The 24,906-nt window shown below is 40.9% G+C and overlaps 1 protein-coding gene across 1 annotated transcript; it reads right to left on the reverse strand.

Moving 5' to 3' along the window:
• Positions 1-37: 37 nt before the first annotated feature.
• Positions 38-21,827, reverse strand: ywhab (tyrosine 3-monooxygenase/tryptophan 5-monooxygenase activation protein beta). Its single transcript, XM_003220602.4, has 6 exons — positions 21,671-21,827; positions 5,365-5,666; positions 4,792-4,915; positions 3,033-3,196; positions 2,272-2,367; positions 38-1,842 (listed from the first exon to the last, which is right to left on the reverse strand). Exons 2-6 carry the CDS (start codon positions 5,656-5,658, stop codon positions 1,786-1,788), a joined length of 735 nt encoding a protein of 244 aa, XP_003220650.1. The 5' UTR covers positions 5,659-5,666; positions 21,671-21,827; the 3' UTR covers positions 38-1,785.
• Between the last annotated feature and the right edge of the window lie 3,079 nt (positions 21,828-24,906).

The raw sequence follows: 24,906 nt of genomic DNA on the forward strand, positions 1-24,906 counted from the left end.
TGAGCCGTGACAGTAGGAAATAATGTAAAGCAGACCATAAACTGATAAAATTTTTATTGTCTTTGAATTGTTTACACTTTCCTGATTGTGTAAGGTGAACTAGAACTGTTTAAAAGACATACACAAATCTAGTACATCGATACCAGGTATTTCTTTTTGCTATACTATTCTCACAACCACATGTGTGCTAGGCAATACAACCATCACAGAAGCAAACTTTAGGCAAAATACTGGTCAGTAGAAACAAAGCAAAAAAGAGCTACCAGATATACAGACAGGCTCGGTTCCACATTCACTACTGCATTAATCAAGCGCCAAGTATAACTGCACAATTTGTTCAGCTAGTCGGGGGGAATTTGAAGTCAGTGCATGAGGTTCTTTCTTCAGCAGACAGATGAACAGACAAACAGATGGATCTTTTGAGCTAAGGGGAATGTTATAGGCAGAGGAATGACACTGAAAAGATTGGTAGGGTGAATATTCAAATATTTCTATGATTTTTTTTTATTTTTACTGAATTCTAATATTTGACTGGACATGTTTATGAACAGTTGAACATTCAGAATTTTAATATCTTAAGCTAACAAATAATGTGTGTGTTTAACTACCTGTATTTCTAAGGTGGCTCTAGGGACTCTTAAATAGGAGCCTGATCTTGGTTATGACTCAGGACTGGCAGATACTGAGAAGTGTAGCTGCATTGGCAGCTCTTCGCTGTCTAAGCAAGATCGCTCCTCTATCGTATAGAAGTCTCTCTTATCACTTCTGATTAACAACACATAACAAGGACCTTAACTTTAAATTGAAGGGCCCATGCAAGGTGGGAGACAACAAAATCTATCTGGTGAGTGCCGTCTGATATTGAAAGGTACAGGTCTTATCTCTGAAGGGAGGAGGAAAATTAAGATGTTAACATGTTCAAGTGGGAAAAGAATTACTGTTTAACATGATTATCCAGCAACTAGTAAGGCCATTAAAAGCTGAAATATCCTATTGAATTCCATGTTAGACATTAATTCAATATTGAGAATAATCTACACTACATATTTTACTTACTGCTTTTGGGAATGGGTTTGCTAATACCATGGTGAGTAGCACTGGATTATTTATTCTGCCACTAACATTTTCTGCCACTGTTAAGAGTCTGGAAACTAGGCTTTCATTTCCCCCCGCCTTAAAACTAACGTCTCAGAAAAGTTTACATTTACATAAGCATTTGGCTGAAAAGCTGTGTGTCCAGCATTATTATTTCAAAAAACAAAATAAAAAAGTCTGAATGGATGTGCCTATTAAATTCACAGAAATGAGCTACTGAACTGGAATGTCCAACAATAGATTGTTTCCCTTCCATGTTGCAGTGTCACAATATAATCTCTATAATTTTCTGTACAACTTTACAGGAGAATTGTATTTTGACAACTTTGATACCAGATTAGAAACCTTCCAACGAATTACATGATTTGTGTCTACTCTTCCATCATTTAGAGTTTTGTAGTCGATTGCAATTGCAAAACCCATAAATCACAGTGTTCAGTTAATAAAAAAAAGAAGAAACACGGTAATCATAAACTGCAAGTGTTCATAAGAGGAAAGATTCAGAATGCCACTGCTCAACTGATTTCCATTTTACGTACACAGAACACCAACCAATTGTTTTTACCCCACAGACAGTTTGCTACGTTGAGGTTGTGAAGTCGATGTACTATTCTTTTTGCTTGTCGCACAAAGGGATATAATGTGTAGGATACAGAGTGACATTGAACATATAGTGAAGCGTGACAGCCATTAGTTCTCGCCCTCCCCAGCTTCCCCTTCATCTCCCTGGTTTTCCGATGTCCATAGCTGTAAGAAAATACAAATATATTTATGCTGAAAATATGCGGTTAAATATATTGACCCAGAAAGAGGAGGTGGGGTAATTTGTTTCTGTACAGAAACATGATTTATTTGCATGGAAGAGTTAATGAATAATGAACTTAAGCCTGGAGTTTAGATGAAGTCAAACAATGAGTATGTGAACCCTTCAGGCAGTATACAAATACTTGTTATCAGAGTGATAAGGGCTCTTGACAAGATCTCCACTATAGGTATGATTGCTTCACACACAAGGCTAAGTAAGAGCTGCCATTAATTAATTTGTATGGAACTTTGCACTATCCTCAAAACAATCTGTGAGGGTGCCCTTATTTGTCATTTAAGTAGTAATAAGACTTAAGACCACTAATACTGCCATCTTTCAAATAACATCTAGTTTTTACACAGAATACTTACAGTAAGGTTATCTCTAAGTAGCTGCATAATCAGAGTGCTATCTTTGTACGATTCTTCATTCAATGTGTCCAGTTCAGCTATTGCTTCATCAAATGCCTAAAAGAAATTAAAATCATTGTATAACTTCAATCTTTTCCTCCCCTTCACAAATGAAAACGTCTAATGTATCTGCATCCCTGTGTTCAGCTTCTAAGCACAGACAAGATAAAATGCTGAATACTGCTCAGACAGCCATCATCAAAGTTAAGATGTTATTTTTGTCACTGATATCAGTTTTCTTTAAAACATAGAAGTTGGTACATCAAGGGTATAGTTATTCTAGGGATCAAACTACAAGGCGTAGAGCCTTTTCGGCCTATGCTCCAATTCTGTGGAACTCATTGCCTCCATATGTTAGAGCAATGTCGGAGTTGCGACCTTTTGGAAAAGGGCTCAAGACATGGCTGTTTGGTTGTGCATTTAAGTAAATCAGATCTAATTTGCCAAATAGTCACTGTTGAATGTTTTTATATTGAATGTTTTTATATTGTGGAATGATATTTTAAATTGTAAGTCGCTCGGAGCACTCTGGTGTAGAGCGACTAATTAAGAAATAAAGTGAAGTGAAGAAGTGATATGAAAGGTATGATTGAAATCTAAGCCCCAAAAATCCGTATTAAGTCATAAATGTCTCCTTTCACCTGGTTTATTTCCCCAGTTGTTTAATATAATACTTTCAACATAATTCCCCACTATCATTTTATAAGATTAAGTCTGCTTACTGCTTTTGCCAGACTACAGGCTTTCTCTGGTGAGTTTAGTATCTCATAGTAGAACACAGAGAAATTGAGTGCCAAACCAAGTCGAATAGGATGAGTTGGTTGCATCTCTTTCTTGCTGATCTCAAATGCCTCTTGATATGCTTGCTGGGAATTTGTTACTGTTGCTGCAAAAAGAGGAGGAAAGAAAAGTTTATTTTAACTGAGTATTCACATGAACAAAAGTCAGAAGTACTGACAAAGGTATGTCTTTACAGCAGGATTGATCAGTGTTTTCTGGTAATCGTGGCACAGAAAACGGAAGCCGAGACTTTTTCATTATTTTACTAATTTTGTTTTGCCCACTGCCTCGATCAGGTGCTGCTCAGCACCATTTAGCTTTACAACTGGCCATCTGGTAAGAAGAACAAAATAGGGCTGCAAAGCAAACAAAACCAGAAGGATGATCGCAGGACCATAGCCAGAAAAGAAAATTCGGGGGGGGGGGGGGGGTTGAAACTTTTTAATAGCAAATCATGAAGGGTAGTTCCATAATGCAAAATAATTTAGAAATCAGACTCCATCGATAAACTTCAGTGGACATTCAAGACAGATAAACTTCAGTGGACACTCATGGGGATTTGGTTAACCAGTTAAAATTCATGAGTAGGTTTTGTTAAAAACCTGAAAAATCTTGGGGGGGGGGGGATTGAACCCCTAACCCACCCGCTCCCCGGCTACAGCACAAAGAGAAATAAATCGGGCCCAAGTGTCTGCTTATCAGGCCTGTGAAGAGGTATACAACAGTCCACTACTCCCAACATGTTAGGTATCACACAGGTTAAGACATGGACTTAAAAAGAACACTGCTAATGATAGAATATAAGAGAAGATCTGCTGGCTAAAACAAAAGACCTATGAAGTTCAGCGTCCTGTCCACAAGACAGCCACTCAGCTCCCTGTGGGAAGGCCACAAGAAAGACCCGAGTTTATCGCTTGCTCATGCTCTCCAGCAAATAGTACAAAAATGTGTCTTTACTGTTTTGAAGTGAAAGGAGAAATTCTGGAGAATGTATCCTAATATTTCAACTCAGTCCTGTGACAAAGCATTAAATACCCACATTGCTTATACAAGTGTATTTCTTAAGCTCACTGTGGATATGAGCCATTTGTAAATCTGATATACAACAACAGACACAAGAAACAGTTGCCCTTAAAGGCTTCATTTTTAAAAAGACAAATTACCTAAACTGGAGACAGGCAAACGTCAAGCTTCCAAAATCTACCTTAGTTTCTTCTCTAGCCCAAAAGATCCATTACAGGAGCTAATTGCAAAACAGTGGCTCAGTGGGCAAATTCTAGCCATTACAAAACAGAGTGCTTCTGAACTCATATTCAGTTAGGAAATTGTAATCATTACATGAAGGATTTAACCTCTAGAACTACCAGCTGAAAATATGTTTTCGTCTGTAAATCTGTGACTTTACAGGGTCAAGATTTGCAGAACAAGAAGTGCAAGCAACTCAACCTTTCTGCTTCCTACGGAGCTTATAGCATCTGAAGTGGAACTTTCACATCTTCTCTTGTGGTCAGAGGCTCAAGCTCACATTGCACAGACACTTTATGCACTTACTTATAGGGGAGATGTGAATGCAATAGGAAGTCACTAGTTCCTGTTTCTCCTCCCCTGTGTTCTCAACATCTGAAACCTTTTAAACAAACATAACTTGAATTCTACAAGCATTCTTTTAGGGCCTTATTAAGAAGAAATTGAATTGGTTACTTTGCTTGTTGTCACCAGATGCCACCTCTGAAAGGTATCTATAGTAATCTCCTTTCATTTTCAAATAGAAGACCTTGCTTTCCGGTTGTGTGGCATTAACAATAAGATACTTATCCAGCAGTTCCTGAAAAACAAATGAATAAAATTACAAAGTGTTTTCTTTAAAAAATCATTACTATGACACAAGCATCAACATAGTATTTCTCTTCATTTCCTCCAAGATCAGTACATGCATGAAAATTATTCACATATACACAAAGAATACAATGACAGAACTAAAATGATTGTTGTATCATTTACAGCTTCATTGCTTAGCTCAATTATACAGACACTAAGTTCTTTGCAATTAGATACATATGATTACATTTATGTAACTCATGAACAAGATAAGATTCTTTAAAATTATAATACAATTGCAATCTACATAGATCCACAACAAGGAAACATTTATAAGCAAATCATATTATTATACCAATCTAGAACTATTAACAAGGATTTAATGTTATCTTACATTTTTCTACAGATGCAGTGCCTTATAAAGCACTACTATACAAATTGTTACTGGTAGCTTACCAGAACATCATTGCAAATGTCCTGCAGTTCAGTCTCAATTTTCTCACGATACTCTCTTCCCATCTGTTGTTTCTTCTCGTTTCGTTCTGTCTTCTGTTCAATACTGGAAATGACACGCCAGGAAGACCGACGAGCACCAACCACATTCTTGTAGGCAACAGACAGTAGATTTCTTTCTTCATTGGACAGTTCATGCCCTTGTTCAGTAACAGCCTTCATGGCAGCAGCCATATCATCATAGCGCTCTGCCTGCTCAGCTAGTTTAGCCTTCTGCACCAGCTCACTTTTGTCCATGGTTATTCCTAAACAGGAAGAGATCTGTAAGTCTGTATTTTTCTCTCTGTCTCCTTGAAAAGGACATTATCATGTGATAGTAAATGCACCTCTAAGAAGAAATGATGTATTTTCAGCTGCCAAAAAAAGAAAGTGTTTCTCACCACGAAGGGTCCACCAACATTGATTCTCTCTGCTAACCATTTGTGTGCACAATGACCCTTTCCCCACATACTTACTAAGCCATAACAACATTCCTGGAGTCTGTCTGCAATACTTTCAAATATGCTGAGTGCCAGGCCCAAGCACTACAACCCAAGGGGAGAGAACTGCATGCAACACCATTTTGGGGAACAAGGCATCCATGCTTGGAAAACAAAGCAAGCAACTGGAAGGGTGGCTTAAGAGACAAGTACAAACATTAGCTGGCAATCCATAGTGTGTATGCGTGTTTCCTTTTTGTGACAAAAATTGTTTGGGTATCCCACCCTCCAAGACAGGCTTTGGAGTGCCATACATGCAAAAGAGCTGCTCAATGGGATACACATGTGAAAATCAGAACACATGGCTCAGGAAAATAATATCCATTAAGTCATCCATCTCCCTTTGTCCTACTTTACTGGTTTGCAGCAGTCAGAGAAAACAAAAAGTGGAGACTTATAACAAAAGTTTTGGGGGACTTTAATATTCATGCCGAGACCTCTTTGACAGGTGCAGCTCAGGATTTCATGGTTGCCATGACGACCATGGGGCTGACTCAAGTTATATCTGGGCCCACACATCAGGCGGGACACACGCTGGACCTCGTCTTCATTGTGGACGGTGGGACAGTCAGAGTGGAAGAGCAAAATATTCTTCCATTGTCATGGTCTGACCATCATCTGATCTGTTTGAGTTTCGCCGTGTCTTCTAACCTCCGCAGGGGTGGTGGACCCATTAAGATGGTCCGCCCCAGGAGGCTGATGGATCCGGATGGACTCCTGAGGTCTCTTGGGGATCTTCCTGTTCTGGAGACTGGCGATCCTGTCGATGTCCTGGCTGATCGCTATAATAGTGAGCTGACAAGGGCACTTGACACGATCGCTCCCGAACGTCCTCTTTCGCTGCGTAGAGTCATGTCGACTCCTTGGTTCACTGAGGAGCTGGCTGTGATGAAGCGTGCGAGGAGGGGACTAGAGTGCATCTGGAGGAAATCTCGGGATGTGTCTGACCAAGCACGGGCTAAAGCCGCTATTAAGGCTTACTCCGTGGCTCTGCGAGCAGCCAGGAAAGCTTTCACGACTGCCCGCATAGCGTCTGCGGCCAACAGGCCATCGGAGTTGTTCCGAGTTGTTGGGGAGCTCCTGCGGCCTCCTGAGACCCAGGGGCTTCCTGATGACTTGGCAACTAGGTGCAGCGATTTTGCGCACCACTTTGCAGGCAAAGTTGCTCAGATACGCCATGAGTTGGACTCCAGCTTAATTGTAGTTCCAGCGGAGGTAACCGAGGCACCTGTCTGTCCGATTTTGTGGGATTCTTTCCGGCTTGTTCTTCCGGATGACGTGGAGGGGATTCTTGGGTCTGTGAGGGCGACCACTTGTGCTCTGGATCCTTGTCCCTCTTGGCTGGTTAAGCAGGCCAAAGAGGGGTTGTTGGATTGGTTTGTGGCTATAATAAATGCCTCCCTGGGTCAGGGGTCATTTCCATCTTGTTTTAAGCAAGCGGTGGTAAAACCGTTACTAAAAAAGACCTCGCTAGACCCATCTGTATGTAACAACTACAGACCAATTTCCAACCTCCCGTTTTTGGGCAAGGTTCTGGAGCGGGTGGTGGCCACGCAGCTCCAGGAGTTCCTCGATGACACTGATTTTCTGGACCGCTCGCAGTCTGGCTTCAGGCCTGGGCACAGCACTGAGACGGCTTTGGTCGCCTTGGTGGATGACCTCCGCAGGGAACTGGACAGGGGGAGTGTGACCCTGCTGGTTCTCCTGGACATCTCTGCGGCTTTCGATACCATCGACCATGGTATCCTTCTGGGGAGGCTCTCCGGGATGGGACTCGGTGGCACTGTTTTGCAGTGGCTCCAGTCCTTCCTGGAGGGCCGTTCCCAGATGGTGAAGCTGGGGGACACCTGCTCGGACCCCTGGCCTTTGACCTGTGGGGTCCCGCAAGGGTCTATTTTATCCCCCATGCTTTTTAACATCTACATGAAACCGCTGGGAGAGGTCATCCGGAGTTTTGGAGGGTGTTGCCATCTCTACGCAGATGACACACAAATCCACTACTCGTTCCCACCTGACTCCAAGGAAGCCCCTCGGGTGCTGAACCAGTGCCTGGCCGCTGTGGCGGACTGGATGAGGAGGAACAAGCTGAGGATCAATCCTGACAAGACAGAGGCCCTCCTGGTCAGTCGCTCGTCGGATCGGGGTATTGGGTGGCAACCTGTGCTGGACGGGGTTGCACTCCCCCTGAAATCACAGGTCCGCAGTTTGGGGGTCCTCCTGGATTCAGCGCTGACGCTTGAAGCGCAGGTGTCGGCGGTGGCCGGGAGGGCTTTTGCACAACTCAAACTTGTGCGCCAACTGCGACCATACCTCGTGAAGTCTGACTTGACCACGGTGGTGCATGCATTAGTTACCTCTAGACTGGACTACTGTAATGCGCTCTACGTGGGGCTTCCCTTGAAGACGGCCCGGAAGTTACAGCTGGTCCAACGTTCGGCAGCCAGACTAATAACGGGGGCGAGTTACAGGGAGAGATCTACTCCCCTGTTTAAGGAGCTCCACTGGCTGCCGTTCATCTTCCGGTCCCAATTCAAGGTGCAGACCATCATTTATAAAGCCCTAAACGGTTTGGGACCCGCCTACCTTCGTGACCGTATCTCCTATCATAAACCTGCCCGACCTCTCCGATCATCGGGGGAGGCCCTCCTGTCGCCACTACCTATATCTCAGGCTCGCCTTGTAGGAACAAGGGAGAGGGCCTTCTCTGCGGTGGCCCCTCGCTTGTGGAACTCGCTGCCCATTGAAATCAGGCAAGCCCCCACCCTTTTAGCCTTCAGGAAAGATTTAAAAACATGGCTCTTCCGGTGTGCTTTCGGAGAGTAAATGTTCTATGCTACTCCCCCCCGATATTTATCCTCTAGACTGGTTCACTATCTGATGTCCCGTCCCTCGAGGTTTTATTCTGATCCCTTTCTCACCCAGAGTTTTAATTTTTAATCTAGTTTTTAAATGTAGTATTCATGCGGCCCGCTCGTGTTATATTGCTGTTTTGATCTTATGTTGTACTGTTTATTTTATGTAATGTATTATTTAATTGTATTATGTTATGGTTTATTGTATTGTCTTGGGCATGGCCCCATGTAAGCCGCCCCGAGTCCCCGTTGGGGAGATGGTGGCGGGGTATAAATAAAGTTTTATTATTATTATTATTATTATTATTGTATATATCTCCATCTGCCTGTCAGCCCTTGAAAGCCTTTCCTATGTAAGCCAGATGGAAATGCCTCCTTGCATAAAGAGGACTGGATCTACTTGTTTCTTCCACTCTGAGCACAGGGATTCCTTATACTTCTGCAAGCCTTGAAGTTCATAAGAGTCTGCTGATCTCAATTTTGAACTGCAATCTTAATTGACAGTAAATACATAGAAAAATAAGTAATACTGATTTTTCTATGTATTTACTGTCAATTAAGATTGCAGTAGAGAAATAGATTTTCCCCACTTTTACCGATGTAAGAATCTTATAATGTATAACAAATTTAATGTCACACATTGGTTCTTTTTCCACAGCTTCCAGTTCTTTCTAAATCTAGGAGCCAAGTGAGCTAAAAATTCTTTGTTTTGTTCTTGTAATCTATGTTTTGACAACACCTAGTTAAGAGAATTGCACAGCTAGAAGTATACTTAGAACATCAAGCAATCTTCAATAAGGAACTCCATTATGGACTAAAGATTTTCAAATGCTATAAGAAATATATAGCATTACATTAAGATTATGATCCATGTTACCGCAGAAACCATTTGTAAGAACATTTGAAGAGTACAACTTCATATTGCATGGAAATAAGTCAAATTCTTAATACAATACTTAGAAATGCTAACGGCATGAAAGCAAGTTTTATATTGAGAATTTGCTGTGCTTCAACAACCTTTCATAAAAATCTGAACCTGAAGCATGGAAAATGTTAGCCTCAATACAAGTATGTGATTTACTGAACAACTTTAGTACTCCTAACATCACAAAATGATTAATTATTCAATGACTTTAGTAAGCCATAGCCAATATTTATAGCACATACCAATATAAATTGCTGACTATTCAATGCTACTCAGCTGAACTTCACCATTATACTTGGAACAGTGATATGATACCCCTGCTACTGAAATGCAGGTATATTCCCTAGCATTATCCTGCCTCTACTAATGCTGGCTCCTGTAGATGTTCTCATAAAAGAAAATAGCTATCTCAAGAGTTTTAGACCTAGACCAATCAAACAATGCTTGAACAAGCAATACACTTTGGATATATAAACATGACTGCTAGATTAACCAATTACAATCAGAAATTCAATTCCAGTGGGCAGGAAGATTGTCACTACAATACTACAAGAATAACAATACAGTGTTCCCTCACTTATCGCGGGGGTTAGGTTCCAGGACAACCCGCAATAAGTGAAAATCCGCAAAGTAGGGAAGTTATATATTTATAAATTATTTTAGTAGTTATACACTATTTTAAGTCTTTATTAACCAATTGTGTGTTGATAAATCGCCTCCTTCCCTCTCGTTGCCACTTGGGCTCCTTTTCTCTCCCTTCAGCTTCTCCTTCCTTAGGTTGTAAATTGTAATTTTTTATGATTTATAATATTATTTTAGAATTTATTGAAAAACCGCAAAACAGCGAATCCGCAAAAAGCGAACCGTGAAGTAGTGAGGGAACACTGTATACAGAAATCGGTCAATAGCTCAGGGAGTTAAAGCATTGCTCTTTCAAACTTGCAAAAGGGTAACTCTTGTGCTGAGATGCAGGATCAGTGTCACAGTCTCTAGGGAAACAGTTGTTCCACACACACACACACACACACAAAACCTGCTACTTGTAATCTGAACAAGCCTTCAGTGGACAGTGGGAACAAAAGCAACATACATTTACTTCTGTGGAAAATAAATACAAGAAAACTAGTAAAACAAAGGCATTTTAAGAGTTTTAAAAGAGCAGCCTGAACTGTTGAGCATTGACTTCTATAATGTTTATTTATACCATCTTGTGTCTTGTGTCCATACCTCACAACCTCTGAGGATGCCTGCCATAGATGTGGGCGAAATGTCAGGAGAGAATACTTCTGGAACATGGCCACACAGCCCGAAAGACCTACAACAACCCTGTGATCCCGGCCATGAAAGCCTTCGACAACACATCTTGTGTCTGATTATTTCTGCTTTTTGATTGAAATTATAAATGGAAGTATTAAACATGGCTGTTAGACAATCGGTGTGATTTAGGAAAAGGTATATATGTTTGAAATAAATATGAACAGCTTGAAATATTAACCATGTATAGTCTTCTACTGCAGCTTTTAGAAACAGAAAAATAAAATGTGAACTATTTCAGTAAGTCACCAAGGATGCTGTTAAATAAACAGATTTCTCACTTGTGTAGATAGCTTGTTACTACAAATAACCACCTCTGAATCTGCACTATAGTAATTTAATTCTCATCAGAGGTTTATTACAGGAACATCTTGCATGAGACAAGCTTGGACAGTTTTGGTGAACTAGAAAAAAAGAGGTAACACTGGAGTAAGCAACTTGGAGAGGTAGGGCCAATTTTCATCTCCACGCCCCTGTAGTAGGAGGCCACACTAGTGCATCAAGACCTTCAGGTGCTATTACTATTTTTCTTTTAAAAGACAAGGATTTTTTGTTGCCAAACTCTCTTCCACAAAACAGATCAAAATCACTAGATACATCCATACCTTAGAAACATCCCAGAACTCTAACTAAAACAGCTGAAATTGAAAGACACTGACATCACTTCCAGTTTTGATTTCAGCTGATGCTTTGGGCAGTTTTGTGGATATGTAAAAACATTAGAAGGCCCCCAGGAGTTACATTTTGGGAAAGCATTCAACCAATTTGAGGCCATTCTTCTTCTGAGAGGCAGCACTAGAATGTGAGCAATCTCTCTGGGTGTAGTCACATAAAAAAAGTTTGGATACTCTCTGCTGCTTATCTTTTCAACCAAGAGTTCAGTAGATCTATGCTCACCATGAAAGTATCTAAATAAAAGGAAGAGATTTGAAGCCACAGTATTAGTAACTCTCAAGAGAAAGAGAATGCTACCAGTTTTCTACACATAACATCAATGTTCACACTTTAAAGCAGAGACATGCACACATAATTCACGCTGAGAATGCTCAGATAAAGCCACTGGGATCAGACTTTATTTCAAGCATATGGAATTAGTATTCTGTGCCTGGTAACAGGCACCTTTAAGGTAAGTTTAGATTCTGAAATATAATAACACCATGTTGTCTGCTGCTTCCAATTGCCATTAACTACATAGGACATTTAAAAGGATCAGAACTTATGGCATTGACAATTCTGTAAAATAGGGAAAGTTGGTAATATATAATATAGTCAAATATAAAGTGACTTGTTATGTTTTAATGGTATGGGTGAACGTTTTTTAAAAATAGCTTAAAAAGGCCCTAGAGCTTTGAAGTTTATTTTTTAATTTAATTTCTCTGAATTTGGGCTCATAAATATTTTTAACATATGAAGCACTATACACTATCCCCTAAAAGCCCAGAGGGAAGTGGAATATTGCTATAATTCCCTGCCCCAAAAACTACCTTCAGCTCAACTGGTGGTCTTGCATATGACACCACTGCCAAACACGTTAAATTTCAGCACAGGATTCCTTTCAAAATATATTTGCAGTTGCTAAAATTAAAAAAGGAAAGAAAAATTTCAAGAGCACTCAGTTCTAAAATCTTTGTTTAAAAAGATGTTTTATTTGCTGCACACAATTCAAAGAATTAAAATGTATGCAATATTTAGAAAGAAATAATTATCCAAAGGATTCTTCACATCCAAATGTAATATGCAGCTGGCCAGAACCTTGTAGGTCAATGAACATTTTCATTACAGTATCTAACTCTCAAAATCAACTCCAAAGGCAGCCAAATTTGATGAGAAAATATGACATTCAATAGACCTGATTTTTGGAAATATAAAATTAATACAAAGGGAATAGTGTGCCTCCAAAAATTATTTTCCCTCTGTGGTTAACTTTCCAAAGTTGTACTATGTAGCTACATCTCTGTGTGCAGATATCAGGGATTACAAAATATATTTCCCCTGTTTCACACTAGAGAAGTCAGATGGGGAAATCCTAAAATGGTATAGAAAGGGCCTCAGCATTGCTTTTACTTAGAATACTTCACAGAACAGTACGTAATCATAACAATAAATCATACAGTAAGTAATCAAAGGGATAAGAGGAAAACAGCCATTCTGAACTACTTATGTTCAAAAATGCTGTTTCTGGAGTAATGAAGAAACAGGTACTTGGAACCTGGGGTGGAGGGAGAGGGGCTTTGCATAAAATCAAAGTCCTTTAAAAACAAAAACAGAGAAGGCATTGTATGGATAGTCATATGTAGCAACTGCAAATAGGCAGTAAGCCTCCAAGCACCATGTATTCCTTCTGAAGACAGCCAAAGCTCTCCAGAGTTTCATGGGTGGGGAAGCTCTGGCAATCCACTTGCTTTGAACTTCAATTACTTGACACTTCAATAAGCATATCCAATTTTAAGGAAAAATAGCAACATCTGAAACGTCTACAAGGCAACACATTACTCCATCTCTGAATTACAGGGATGGGCTGCAAATAGTGACACTGAAGTTTCCATACACTACACAATAGCAACTAGGGCATGTATTGAACAACCCCCAAATTTGTTGTAATTTCTTGTTTCTCACACCCAGAAGTTTTCCTTTCACAGGGTTTTGACAGGAAAAAGAAAAGGCATTCAACCAATGTTATTTATCCAAACTCAAAGAAGCAGAGTCTACCTACCATCATGCATGTTTTATGAAGACACATGTTTCATATTGAAGAAAATTTATGAAGCCAGGTGTTTTCAGAAAATTGAGTTCAGCTTTCACTTTAAAGACATGGACATGCAAAAGGAACTACAGCATTAATAAACATTGTGGATGATATGAATATTCTCATAAGATAGCATAGCTGGTGACCACTTTCTGAGGGAACAGTATGAAGAGTATGTATGTCCCCGAAGACCCTTAGAATAATGTGGCTGTAACCCAAGGTTTTTTTTTGTAATACCATAAATTTTTTACCCATAATTATTGTGTGTTCACTTCTGTTGAATACAGTCAGATGACGACCACTAACCACAACTATTATGATTACCAATTGCATGACTAAAGGGACTCTCATCCACACACAAAAACCTATTTCATAGTAATTCTATAACTGATAGCAATGTTAGTCAACCAAAAAATTCTACACTGTACAACCACCCTAATGAAAATAAAAATGTCCACTAGTACAGGTGCAGACATTATATAGTGACATTACTAATACCTGGGTAAAATTCTTTTAAAGTTTGTAAATAGCTTTACAGGTTTTATTATGAGTAACACAGAAACTTCACAGAAGTCTCCAGTATGGAATGAGCACATGGCAGAGGCATCCAAGGGCACATCTGTACTGTAGAATTAATGCAGTGTGATCCCATTTTATTGAGACAGTAGTCAAACTGACTCAATACTATGGAATCACAGAAGTTGTACTTTAGTGAGGCACCAGCCCTCTTTGGCAGACAAGGGTCAAGACCTTGTAAAACTACAACTTACACGATTCCAGTCCTGGGTTATGGCAGCTAAAGTGGTTTCAAACTACATTACTTCTACAATATAGACCTATAAACCCTGCCTCTACACAATTAGCTTTCAGTTCAGATGACACAAGGGGGCCCAGAACACCTCAATGAGTTCATGCAGTCTGAAGGAGTCAAGATCCTGAAACAGGTGGGACCCTTCCTCTCCAGATGGGAGTGAATGCTCTCGAAGTAGTTCTTTACCAATTCACAATGGGTATGTAAGAATGCCTGCTTTTCCACTTACTTTGTCATTCAACCTGATTTGGAAAAAAAACCCTGTAAATTTATTCAAAGATATGTATGTGCAATTTTCAATGGGATCAGTGACATCTTATTCTATTTCCTTTTTCTGATAGGATTTCTAGATTAGGCACTGGGCGTAGCAAATTCAAGTATGAAGAACAGCAACATGTCAACTTTAGCAGATCAAGTTAGACTAAAAATAAAATAAACACTGTAGGAAGTTCTGCCCAAGTTCCAGCTAGTGTTTTATTTCATTTAAAAATGCACAACTGAATACAACATGCTTATGATGGTCACACAGTGCCTTCTGAATTATATACTAATCATTTCCTTATATTTGTTAACAGAGATTGTGAGATTTTGCCTAACTGGACCCACCAAAGATTCCAAATATAGGTTAAATATACACTGAGAAAAAGAACATCCCTGCCATGGACCCCTTTTCAGGTGATTAAAAAGGGGAAAGTATTCCATTTGTGATTATTTTCAGTATAAATCTGAATATTTTAAAAAAGAAAAAAGCACAGCCCTGCTGCCATTACTACTTTTGATAATGAGAAAAATGACAAAATCAAGCAGAAAATGTTTTAAAGCCCTTAATGAAAATTTAGATTCCTGTCAGGTTTTCTGAAATGGATTCTATTCCCTTATCTAGCTAGAACTACATTTTTTGCACAGCTACACAGTGCCTGGTATTAGCCTGCTATTTGGCTTCTAGATCATTCCTACCACTTACATTTTACCTCCGTCACTAAAAGACAAGCGAGAAGACCTCAAAACATAAATGCTGATCTGCCAATAAAATCTACTCTTTCTATTTAAAAATATATAGATTTAGCCATCAGTTATAGAAAGGTGGAACTGTCAGTATTTGAGGAATGTTAGTGGTTGTTGACTAATCAGAAAAGAGATAATAAAAGAGATGCTCCTGAATCATAGTTGGAAGAGATCACAAAGGCCACCAGTCTAACCCCATTCCATTATGCAGCAACCACAATCAAAACCCTCTCAAAAGACAGCCATTCAGCCACTGCTAAAAAAATCTCCAGTGAAGGAAACTATACCACATTCTGAGGTAACATATTCCATGCTCAAACAGCTCTTACCATCAGGAAGTTCTTCCTAATATTTAGGTGGGACCTCTTTTGCTGTAGTCTGAATCTATTTGTGTGCATTTAGAATCAACTATAGAATCAATGTAGTTTGACACCACTTTAATTGCCATGGCCCAGTACTATAGAATCCTGAGAGTTGTGCTGTGCTCAGGCACCAAAACTCTTGGTGAAATTAGACTAAAGACGTGAAACTACAACTCCCATAATTCCATAGCAGTGGGCCTTAGCAGTTAAAAGTGATGTGAAACTGTCATCAATCTAAAGCCCCAGACTCTAGAACAGCAGAAAACAATCTTGCCCCTTCCTCAATATGGCATACTTTCCCATATTTAATCATGGCTATCATGTCACCTCTTAACCTTCTTCAGTTTAATTCTATTCAGCTCCCTAAGCTATTTCTTATAGGACATGATTTCCAAATCTTGAATCATAGCATTGAAAGAGACAGAAGGGCCATCCAGTACGCCACACCCCTACACAGGAACAAACAACCAAAGCACCCTCGACAATGGTCTTCCAGTCTCTATTTTTTAAAAAAATTCAGGAGACCCCACTACACTCATGAGTCCCTATGACAGGCATGGGCAAACTTTGGCCCTCCAGGTGTTTTGGACTTCAACTCCCACAATTCCTAACAGCCAGTAGGCTGTTAGGAATTGTGGGAGTTGAAGTCCAAAACACCTGGAGGGCCAAAGTTTGCCCATGCCTGCCCTACGGGGAGAAAGGCAAAATGGAAATAAAATATATAACAATAATAGTCTTGTCAAACTACATCTCCTATGAATCTATAGATTTATGTCATTGTATAGTTAAGGTGGGGGTCAAACTGCATGTATAAATGCATCCCTAGTCCAAAGAATCCAACTACCTGCATTTACAGCTACCGTAGGCATGGGCGAAATTCAGTCTTCCAGGTGTTTTTGGACTACTGGCCGTTAGGAATTGGAATTTGAAGTCCAAAATACCTGGAGGGCCAAAGTTTGCCCATGCCTGCCCTACTGGGAGAAAGACAAAGTAGAAATAAAATATATATTAATAATAGTCTTGTCAAACCACAACTTCTATGATTCTATAGATGTATTTCATTATATAATTAGACAGGAGCCCCTGATGGTGCAGCAGGTTGAGCAGCGGAACTTGCTGACCGAAAGGTTCGCAGTTCGAATCCGGGGAGTAGGGTGAGCTCCTGCTGTTAGCTGTAGCTTCTGCCAACCCAGCAGTTCAAAAACATGCAAATGTGTCTGGATCAATAGGTACCGCTTCAGCGGGAAGGTACCAGCGCTCCATATAAGTCATGCTGGCCATATGAATTTGGAGGAGTCTACGAACAATCTTGGCTGTTTGGCTTAGAAATGCAGATGAACATCAACCCCCAGAGTCAGACACGACTAGACTAAAGGTCAAGGGGAAACCTTTATCTTTTATAGTTAAAGTGGGGTCAAACTGCATAGATGATTGTGAGCCGCCTTGAGTCCCTATGGCAGACATGACCAAACTTTGGCCCTCCAGGGGTTTTGGACTTCCACAATTCCTAATTAATTAGTTTATAGCATGCCTAATATTTAACTTATTTATTTATTTACAATACTTTTGCCCTGCCTTTCTCAGCCCCAGAGGGGACTCAAGGCGGCTTCACAACATGGCAACAATTCAATGGTTTTTAACTCTTATACTCTTATGTTTTATTGACTGTAAGCTGCCTTGGGCTTTGAGTGGGAAAAAGGGGGAAATAAACTTCTTAAATAAATAAATAAAATTGTGAGCCGCCTTGGGTTCCTATGGCAGGCATGGGCAAACTCTGGCACTTCAAAGGTTTCGGACTTCAAATCCCACAATTCCTAACAGCCAAATTGTGGGAGTTGAAGTCCAAAACACCTGGAGGGCCAGAGTTTGCCCATGCCGGGTGTAGAATAATACACCTTAAGTCCTTCTACATACTTCAGTTGCATGCAGAGATGCCCATTTATGTCTCCCGTGGGAGAAAGGTGAAGTAAAAATAAAGTATATAACAATAGACTTGTAAAACCACAACTCCAACTATTCTATTGATGTACAGTGGGAAAAAAGTATTTAGTCAGATACCTATTGTACAAGTTCTCCCACTTAAAAAGATGGGAAAGGCCTGTAATTGACATCATATGTAGACCTCAACTATGAGAGACAACATGAGAAAACACATCCAGAAAATCTGATTTTTCACGCATTTATTTGCAGATTATGATGGAAAATTAGTATTTGGTCCATAACAAAAATTAATCTCAATACTTTGTTATATATCCTTTTTTGGCAATGACAGAGGTCAAACGTTTTCTGTACGTCGTCACAAGGTTGGCACACACTGTTACTGGTATGGTGGCCCACTCCTCCAAGCAGATCTCCTCAAGAGCAGTGATGTTTTGGGGCTGTCGCGGGGCAACACGGATTTTCAAATTCCTCCAAATGTTTTCTATAGGGTTGAGATCTGGAGACTTGCTAGGCCACTCCAGGACCTAGAAATGCTTCTTATGAAGCCACTCCTTCGTTTCCCTGGTGGTGTGCTTGGGATCATTGTCATGTTGAAAGACCCAGCCATGTTTCATCTTCAGTGCCCTTGCTGATGGAAGGAGGTTTGCACTCAAAATCTCACAATACATGGCCCCATTCATTCTTTCATGTATTCGGATCAGTCGCCCTGGTCCCTTTGCAGAGAAACAGTCCCAAAGCATGATGTTGCCACCCCCATGCTTCACAATAGATATGGCGTTCCTTGGATGCAACTCAGCATTCTTTCTCAGAACTCAGCAGATGGAGGCAAAAGAATGGTTTACCCCAAGGCAGAGTTCTTGCACCGACCTTATTTAACATCTTCACTAACGATCAGCCACTACCACCACTCACAAAGAACTTTATATATGCTGATGACCTTGGCCTTACAACACAAGCGAAAGATTTTGAAACAGTTGAAAACCAACTTACCAATGCCTTGAAAGACCTCTCCAGCTACTACAAAGAGAACCACCTGAAGCCTAACCCTGCCAAGACACAAGTGTGTGCTTTCCACCTACGTAACCGTGAAGCCAACAGGAAACTGAAAGTTACTTGGGAAGGCCAAGAGCTCGAACACTGTTTCCATCCTAAATATCTTGGTGTCACCTTAGATCGAACACTAACATATAGGAAACACTGCATGAACACCAAGCACAAAAGGAGCTGCACGCAACAACATCCTGCAGAAACTGACTGGCAGCACATGGGGTGCAGACCCACAAGTAATAAGAACATCAGCCCTGACCTTGTCTTTCTCAACTGCTGAGTACGCCTGTCCTGTCTGGCAAAAGTCTGCCCATGCGAAGCAGGTGGACATAGCACTAAACGAAACATTCAGAATAATCACAGGATGCCTTAAACCTACACCTGTTGATAAACTCTACAAGTTAGCTGGCATTGCCCCTCCTGACGTGCAATGGGAAGTTACTGCTAACTGTGAGAGAAATAAGGTCGAACATTGTGAAAGCCATCCACTGCATGACTATCAGCCTCCTCCCACCAGACTTAAATCAAGGAAGGGCTTCATGAGAACCACAATTCCTCTAGATGTTCCTCCAGCAGCAGCAAGGGTGTCCCTCTGGGCAGCTAAACCAAGCAATTCCAACTGGATGGTCCCCCATGAGGGTCTTCCTCCCGGGGCAAACGAAGAATGGGCAACTTGGGAGTCCCTGAACAGACTCAGAAGCGGAGTGGGCAGATCTAAAGACAACTTGGCGAGGTGGCACTACCTGGAGGAATCCTCCACCTTGTGTGACTGTGGATCAGAACAAACAACTCTGCATATGTATGCTTGCCCACAATGTCCTACCTCATGTACAGAGGAGGAGTTGCTTAAAGCTACGGACAATGCGGTTGCTGTTGCCTGCTTTCGGTCTAAAACTATTTAGTTGCTTGTGATTTCCTCTTTTTTCCCCATCATTTTTAAAATGTATTTGTTATGCAATGGTTTTGACACAAAATAAATAAAGCATTTTTTCTCCTCCAAACATGACATTGAGTTGTGTTTCTGACAAACAGTTCTACTTTGGTTTCATCTGACCATATGACATTCTCCCAATACTCTTCTGGATCATCTAAATGTTCGCTAGCGAACTTTAGTCACCCCCGAACATGTACTGGCTTAAGCAGGGGGACACGTCTGGCACTGCAGGATCTGAGTCCCTGGTGGCGTAGTGTGTTTACTGATGGTAGCCTTTGTTACGTTTATCCCAGCTCTCTGCAGGTCATTCACTAAGTCCCCCTGTGTGGTTCTGGGATTTTTGCTCACTGTGCTTGTGATCATTTTGACCCCACGGGGTGAGATCTTGTGTGGAGCCCCAGATCGAGGGAGATTATCAGTGGTCTTGTATCTCTTCCATTTTCTAATTATTGCTCCCACAGTTGATTTCTTCACACCAAGCTGCTTATTGCAGATTCAGTCTTCCCAGTCTGTTGCAGGGCTACAGTTTTGTTTCTGGTGTCCTTCGACAGCTCTTTGGTCTTCATCATAGTGCATTTTGGAGTGTGACTGCTTGAGGTTGTGGACAGGTGTCTTTTATACTGATTACAAGTTCAAATAGGTACCATTACTACAGGTAATGAGTGGAGGACAGAGGAGCCTCTTGAAGAAGTTACAGGTCTGTAAGACCCAGAAATCTTGTTTGTAGGTGACCAAAATACTTATTTTCCATCGTAATTTGCAAATGAATTTGTGAAAAATCAGACAATGTGATTTTCTGGATGTGTCAATTATCTTTCATCTCTCATCTTCTTAAGTGGGAGAACTTGTGAAATTGGTATCTGACTAAATACCCCCCCCCCCCCCCACACACACACACTGTATGTCATTGCATAGTTAAAGTGGGGTCAAACCGAATAGATAATTGTGAGCTGCCTTGAGTCCCTATTGCAGGCATGGGCAAACTTGGGCCCTCTAGGGGCTTCAGACTTCAACTCCCACAATTCCTAACAGCCAATCCAGAGCACTGATCCGCAGCAGTTAAAAGCGGTGTCTAACTGCATTAATCTTCCAGTGTAATCAGGCATGGGAAAACTTTGGCTCTCCAGAGGTTTTGGACTTTAACTCCTAACAGTCGGCTGTTGGGAATTGTGGGAGTTAAAGTCCAAAACCCCTGGAGAGCCAAAGCTTGCCCATGCCTGATTACACTGGAAAATTAATGCAGTTAGACACCACTGTTAACTACGGCGTATCAATGCTCTGCAGTCGTGAGTCGTAATTAGGGGAGACACCAGCACTCTGTGGAAGAAGACAAAAGACGAAAAGCGGTATATAAATACAATAAATAATAATAAAAGACGTTATAAAACTACAACTCCCGTGATCCCACAGCACTGAGCCAAGGCAGCGGGGTCAGACTGCGCCCATTTGGTAGTGCAGCAGATGCACCCTCATGCTTCCCTTCAGGCAGGGAGCGAAGGGCCTTTCTCTTCTGCTCGGCCAGAAGCAGCGCGTGGCGCGAAGGGCTCGGTTTCCTTCCTCCCAGGTGAGCGCCCGGCCCTGGGCAGAAGAAGGTGACTCACTCAGAGGCAGGGCGGGGCCGCTTCCAGGCTGCCATCCAAGGCGAGGAGGGAGAGAGAGGCAGAGCGGGAGGAAGGAGGCCAAGTCGGGAAGCACCTCGCGACAAAGGCGGTGCCGCCGGCTTAGGCCCGTTAGGGAAAACGGGAAAAGGGAGGCCTTGCTCAGAAGCCCACAGGGGAGGGGGAGAAAGTAAGGCAGCGGAGGGGCCTGGCGCGGGCAAGGGCTCTCGCTCACCTCAGGCGGGTCCCGGTAAGGCAGCGGGCGAGAGGCGAGTGAATTTCCTTCAACCGTCGCTCCTCTACCACACATACACACCCTGCGGCTCCTTCAGGCAGGCACTTCCGGCGGGCGAGGACACGCCCTTTCCGGCAAGGACACGCCCCTCCTCCTCTCCCTCCCTCCGCTTCCCCCATTGGACCAGCCGGGCCGCGGAGAGGCGGGAGAGGATGCCGCGCGGTAGCCATAGCAACAGGGCACGATGGTTTCGTCCTTCAATGGGGGGAGTTGAAACAAAGAGGGATCGTTTAAGCACCCCCCTCTCGTTCCTCCCATTCCTCGCACGTAGGGTCTACTCTTTGAGCTTCTCTCTTATTCTCGGTTCAGCCCAGCCCTGTTTTTATTAGGCCCTGAATCAAAGACAATGAAGAAATTCAATTCCACCTCCCCTTTATACAAATGGTATGTTCCGTCTTGACTAGATCTGGCTGTAGCTTTGGGTGCAGCCACACCACAAAGAAATGACTGGCCCTTGGCCAAGCTGGTTGGCCCTTCTGGTGGCCCTTCCAGACAAGCCCTATAGCCCAGGATCTGTTTATCCCAGATTATGGGGGCATTGGGGACTCATATAATCCGGTTTAAAGCAGAAAACCTGGGATCAGATCCTGAGATATAGGGCCTGTCTGGAAGGGCCCTGGGCAGGGGTCCCCAAACTTTTAAAGCCGAGGGCCGGTCCACAATCCTTCAGACTGTTGAGGGGCCGAATTATCATTTGAAAAAAAAAACCGAACAAATTCCTATGCACACTGCACATATCTTATTTGTATTGTAAAACAACAACAACAACAATGAAAGAACAATACAATATTTAAAAATCAAAACAATTTTAACCAATATAAACCTATCAGGATTTCAATAGGAAGTGTGGGCCTGCTTCTGGCCAATGAGATAGTCAGGTTAATTAGGATTATTGTTGTTATGTGCTTTTAAGTCATTTCAGACTCTGGGCGAGCCTAAGTCTAAAATTATTTATTTATTCATTTACTACATTTATTTACTACATTTATATCCCGCCCTTCTCACCCCGAAGGGAACTCAGAGCAGCTGTATCTACATACCATATATTATATCATTAGCATAGCACTTTATCTATGTTGTGAGTTTGCAACCTATGATGTGCACTTTGCTAATCTACTATTACAACATCACTGTTTTTAAATTCTGTGTTTTTAATAAGTGTGTTTTTATTCTTTTTGGTTAATGTGCAAATATTACAATTGGTGCATGTTATTGTTTATTGATGTATTGTATATTGTTATTGTTTTGTATTTGATATTTCTGTGAGCCGCCCCGAGTACCCTCCGGGGGAGATGGTGGCGGGATACAAATAAACTTATTATTATTATTATTATTATTATTATTATTATTATTATTATTATTATTATAGCACAATATTAGCATTATATATTACTATATTGAACTATACCACTATACTGTAATATTATATGTGAAAAAATCGGGGCTATGTCTGTTTTATTGTTGCTTTTATTGTTGTTTTTTATTGTTATTTTAAAGCTAAGTGTATTGTTTTAATCTATTTCTATAAACCGCTCCGAGCTAAACTGGGAGTAGCGGTATACAAGTTTAATAAATAAATAAATAAATAAATAACATATAATTAATATTATTATATGATATTATTAGTATTAGATCATATAAAATGATAATATTATTATCAATATCATATGTATATACAATATATTATATTATTAAAACTGATATAAAAATATTATATTATAAATGAGGGCGGGGGCCAGGTAAATGACCATGGAGGGCCGCATCCGGCCCCCGGGCCTTAGTTTGGGGACCCCTGGCCCTGGGAGTTGAATTCCAAAACAGCTGTAGGGCCGAAGGATGGGAATGACTGATCCACACTGTTCAATTAATGCTATTTGACCCCAGTTTAACTGCCATGGCTCAGTATTATAGAGTTCAAGGAGTTGCACCAGCTCTCTTTGTTAGAGAAGACTTCAAAAAAACTTAAATCACAACAGCCATGATTTCATAGCTGGTAACCATGGCAGTTAAAGTGTCAAACTGCATTAATTTTACAGTACATGGGCAAACATGCATGGGCAAACTTTGGCCCTCCAGGTTTTTTGGACTTCAACTCCCGCAATTCCTAACAGCCGGTGTGATCTTCTTGCAGTCCAAGGCACTCTCAGAATTTTCCTCCAGCACAACAGTTCAAAAGCACCTATCTTTCTTCACTCAGCCTTCCTTATGGTCTTGCATCTATAGGTTACTACGGGGAATACCATTGCTTTAACTATGCAGATTTTTGTTGCCAATGTGATGTCTCTACTCTTCACTATTTTATGGAAATTGGTCATTGCTCTCCTATCAAGATGCATATCAGATCTAGTTGGATCACCTTGGTCCAGTTTGAATCTGATATATGCCTGTACTTTTTAGAAATAATTTTAAATTGTGATTTTTCTTGTTTGCATAAGAATGTTGGAAACAATTATTAAGGAAACAATATAGAACAGCAATTGGGGGGCCCTTTTAAGAAGAACTGTTGTTATAATGCCTTCTTTCTACTCTGAAAGGCCACCCTAACCAAAGGCTGGCTAAATTTAAATAAAGATTGAGCATCACTTATCCAGAATTCCAAAATCTAAAATACTCTGAAATTGTCTTTGTAGGTAGCAGATGGTAACACTTTTGCTTTCTGATATTTCATGCACAAAATCATTAAAATATTGTGTATAAAATTACTTTTGGGCTATATTTTTAATATACATAAAACACAAATGAATTTTGTGTTTAGACTTGGGTCCCACCATCTCCAAGATACTTCATTATGAATACAAATTCAAATACAGATATTTCAAACTTTGAAAAAAAAATCCAAAATACATCTGGTTCCCAGCATTTTGGATAAGGGATACTCAACTTGTATTTGGATGACAGAAGATAACATTCCATTGAAGTTCCTCTTCTGCCTTAAGCTTGTTTCTTTGTGATTTCACAGAGATTTAAGCTAGTAGAAGTAGCACAGACATAACTGGATGTCAAACTACAGCTTGAAGAGTCTTTATTCTGCGCAGTCTCCTTCAAATAAATGGATGTATACAACGAAAAGTGAGGTATAAAAGGGAAAATAGTGACAAACCTGAAAGCATTTGTTGATGTATTCATTTGAAATACCACTATTGCTCATTTTGTGAATCTTATGTCTTCTCTGTTTT

The sequence above is a fragment of the Anolis carolinensis genome, chromosome 4, assembly GCF_035594765.1.
Source record: "Anolis carolinensis isolate JA03-04 chromosome 4, rAnoCar3.1.pri, whole genome shotgun sequence".
Taxonomy (NCBI): domain Eukaryota; kingdom Metazoa; phylum Chordata; class Lepidosauria; order Squamata; family Dactyloidae; genus Anolis; species Anolis carolinensis.

Excerpts from the sequence above, each read along its gene's own strand:
- ywhab (XM_003220602.4), bottom strand. The coding sequence starts at position 5,658 with ATGGACAAAAGTGAGCTGGTGCAGAAGGCTAAACTAGCTGAGCAGGCA. Across the intron at positions 3,197-4,791 it reads ATCTGGTGACAACAAGCAAA|CAACAGTAACAAATTCCCAG; the intron begins GTAACCAATTCA and ends CTCTTTTTGCAG. Across the intron at positions 1,843-2,271 it reads TACTTAGAGATAACCTTACT|CTATGGACATCGGAAAACCA; the intron begins GTAAGTATTCTG and ends ATTTTCTTACAG.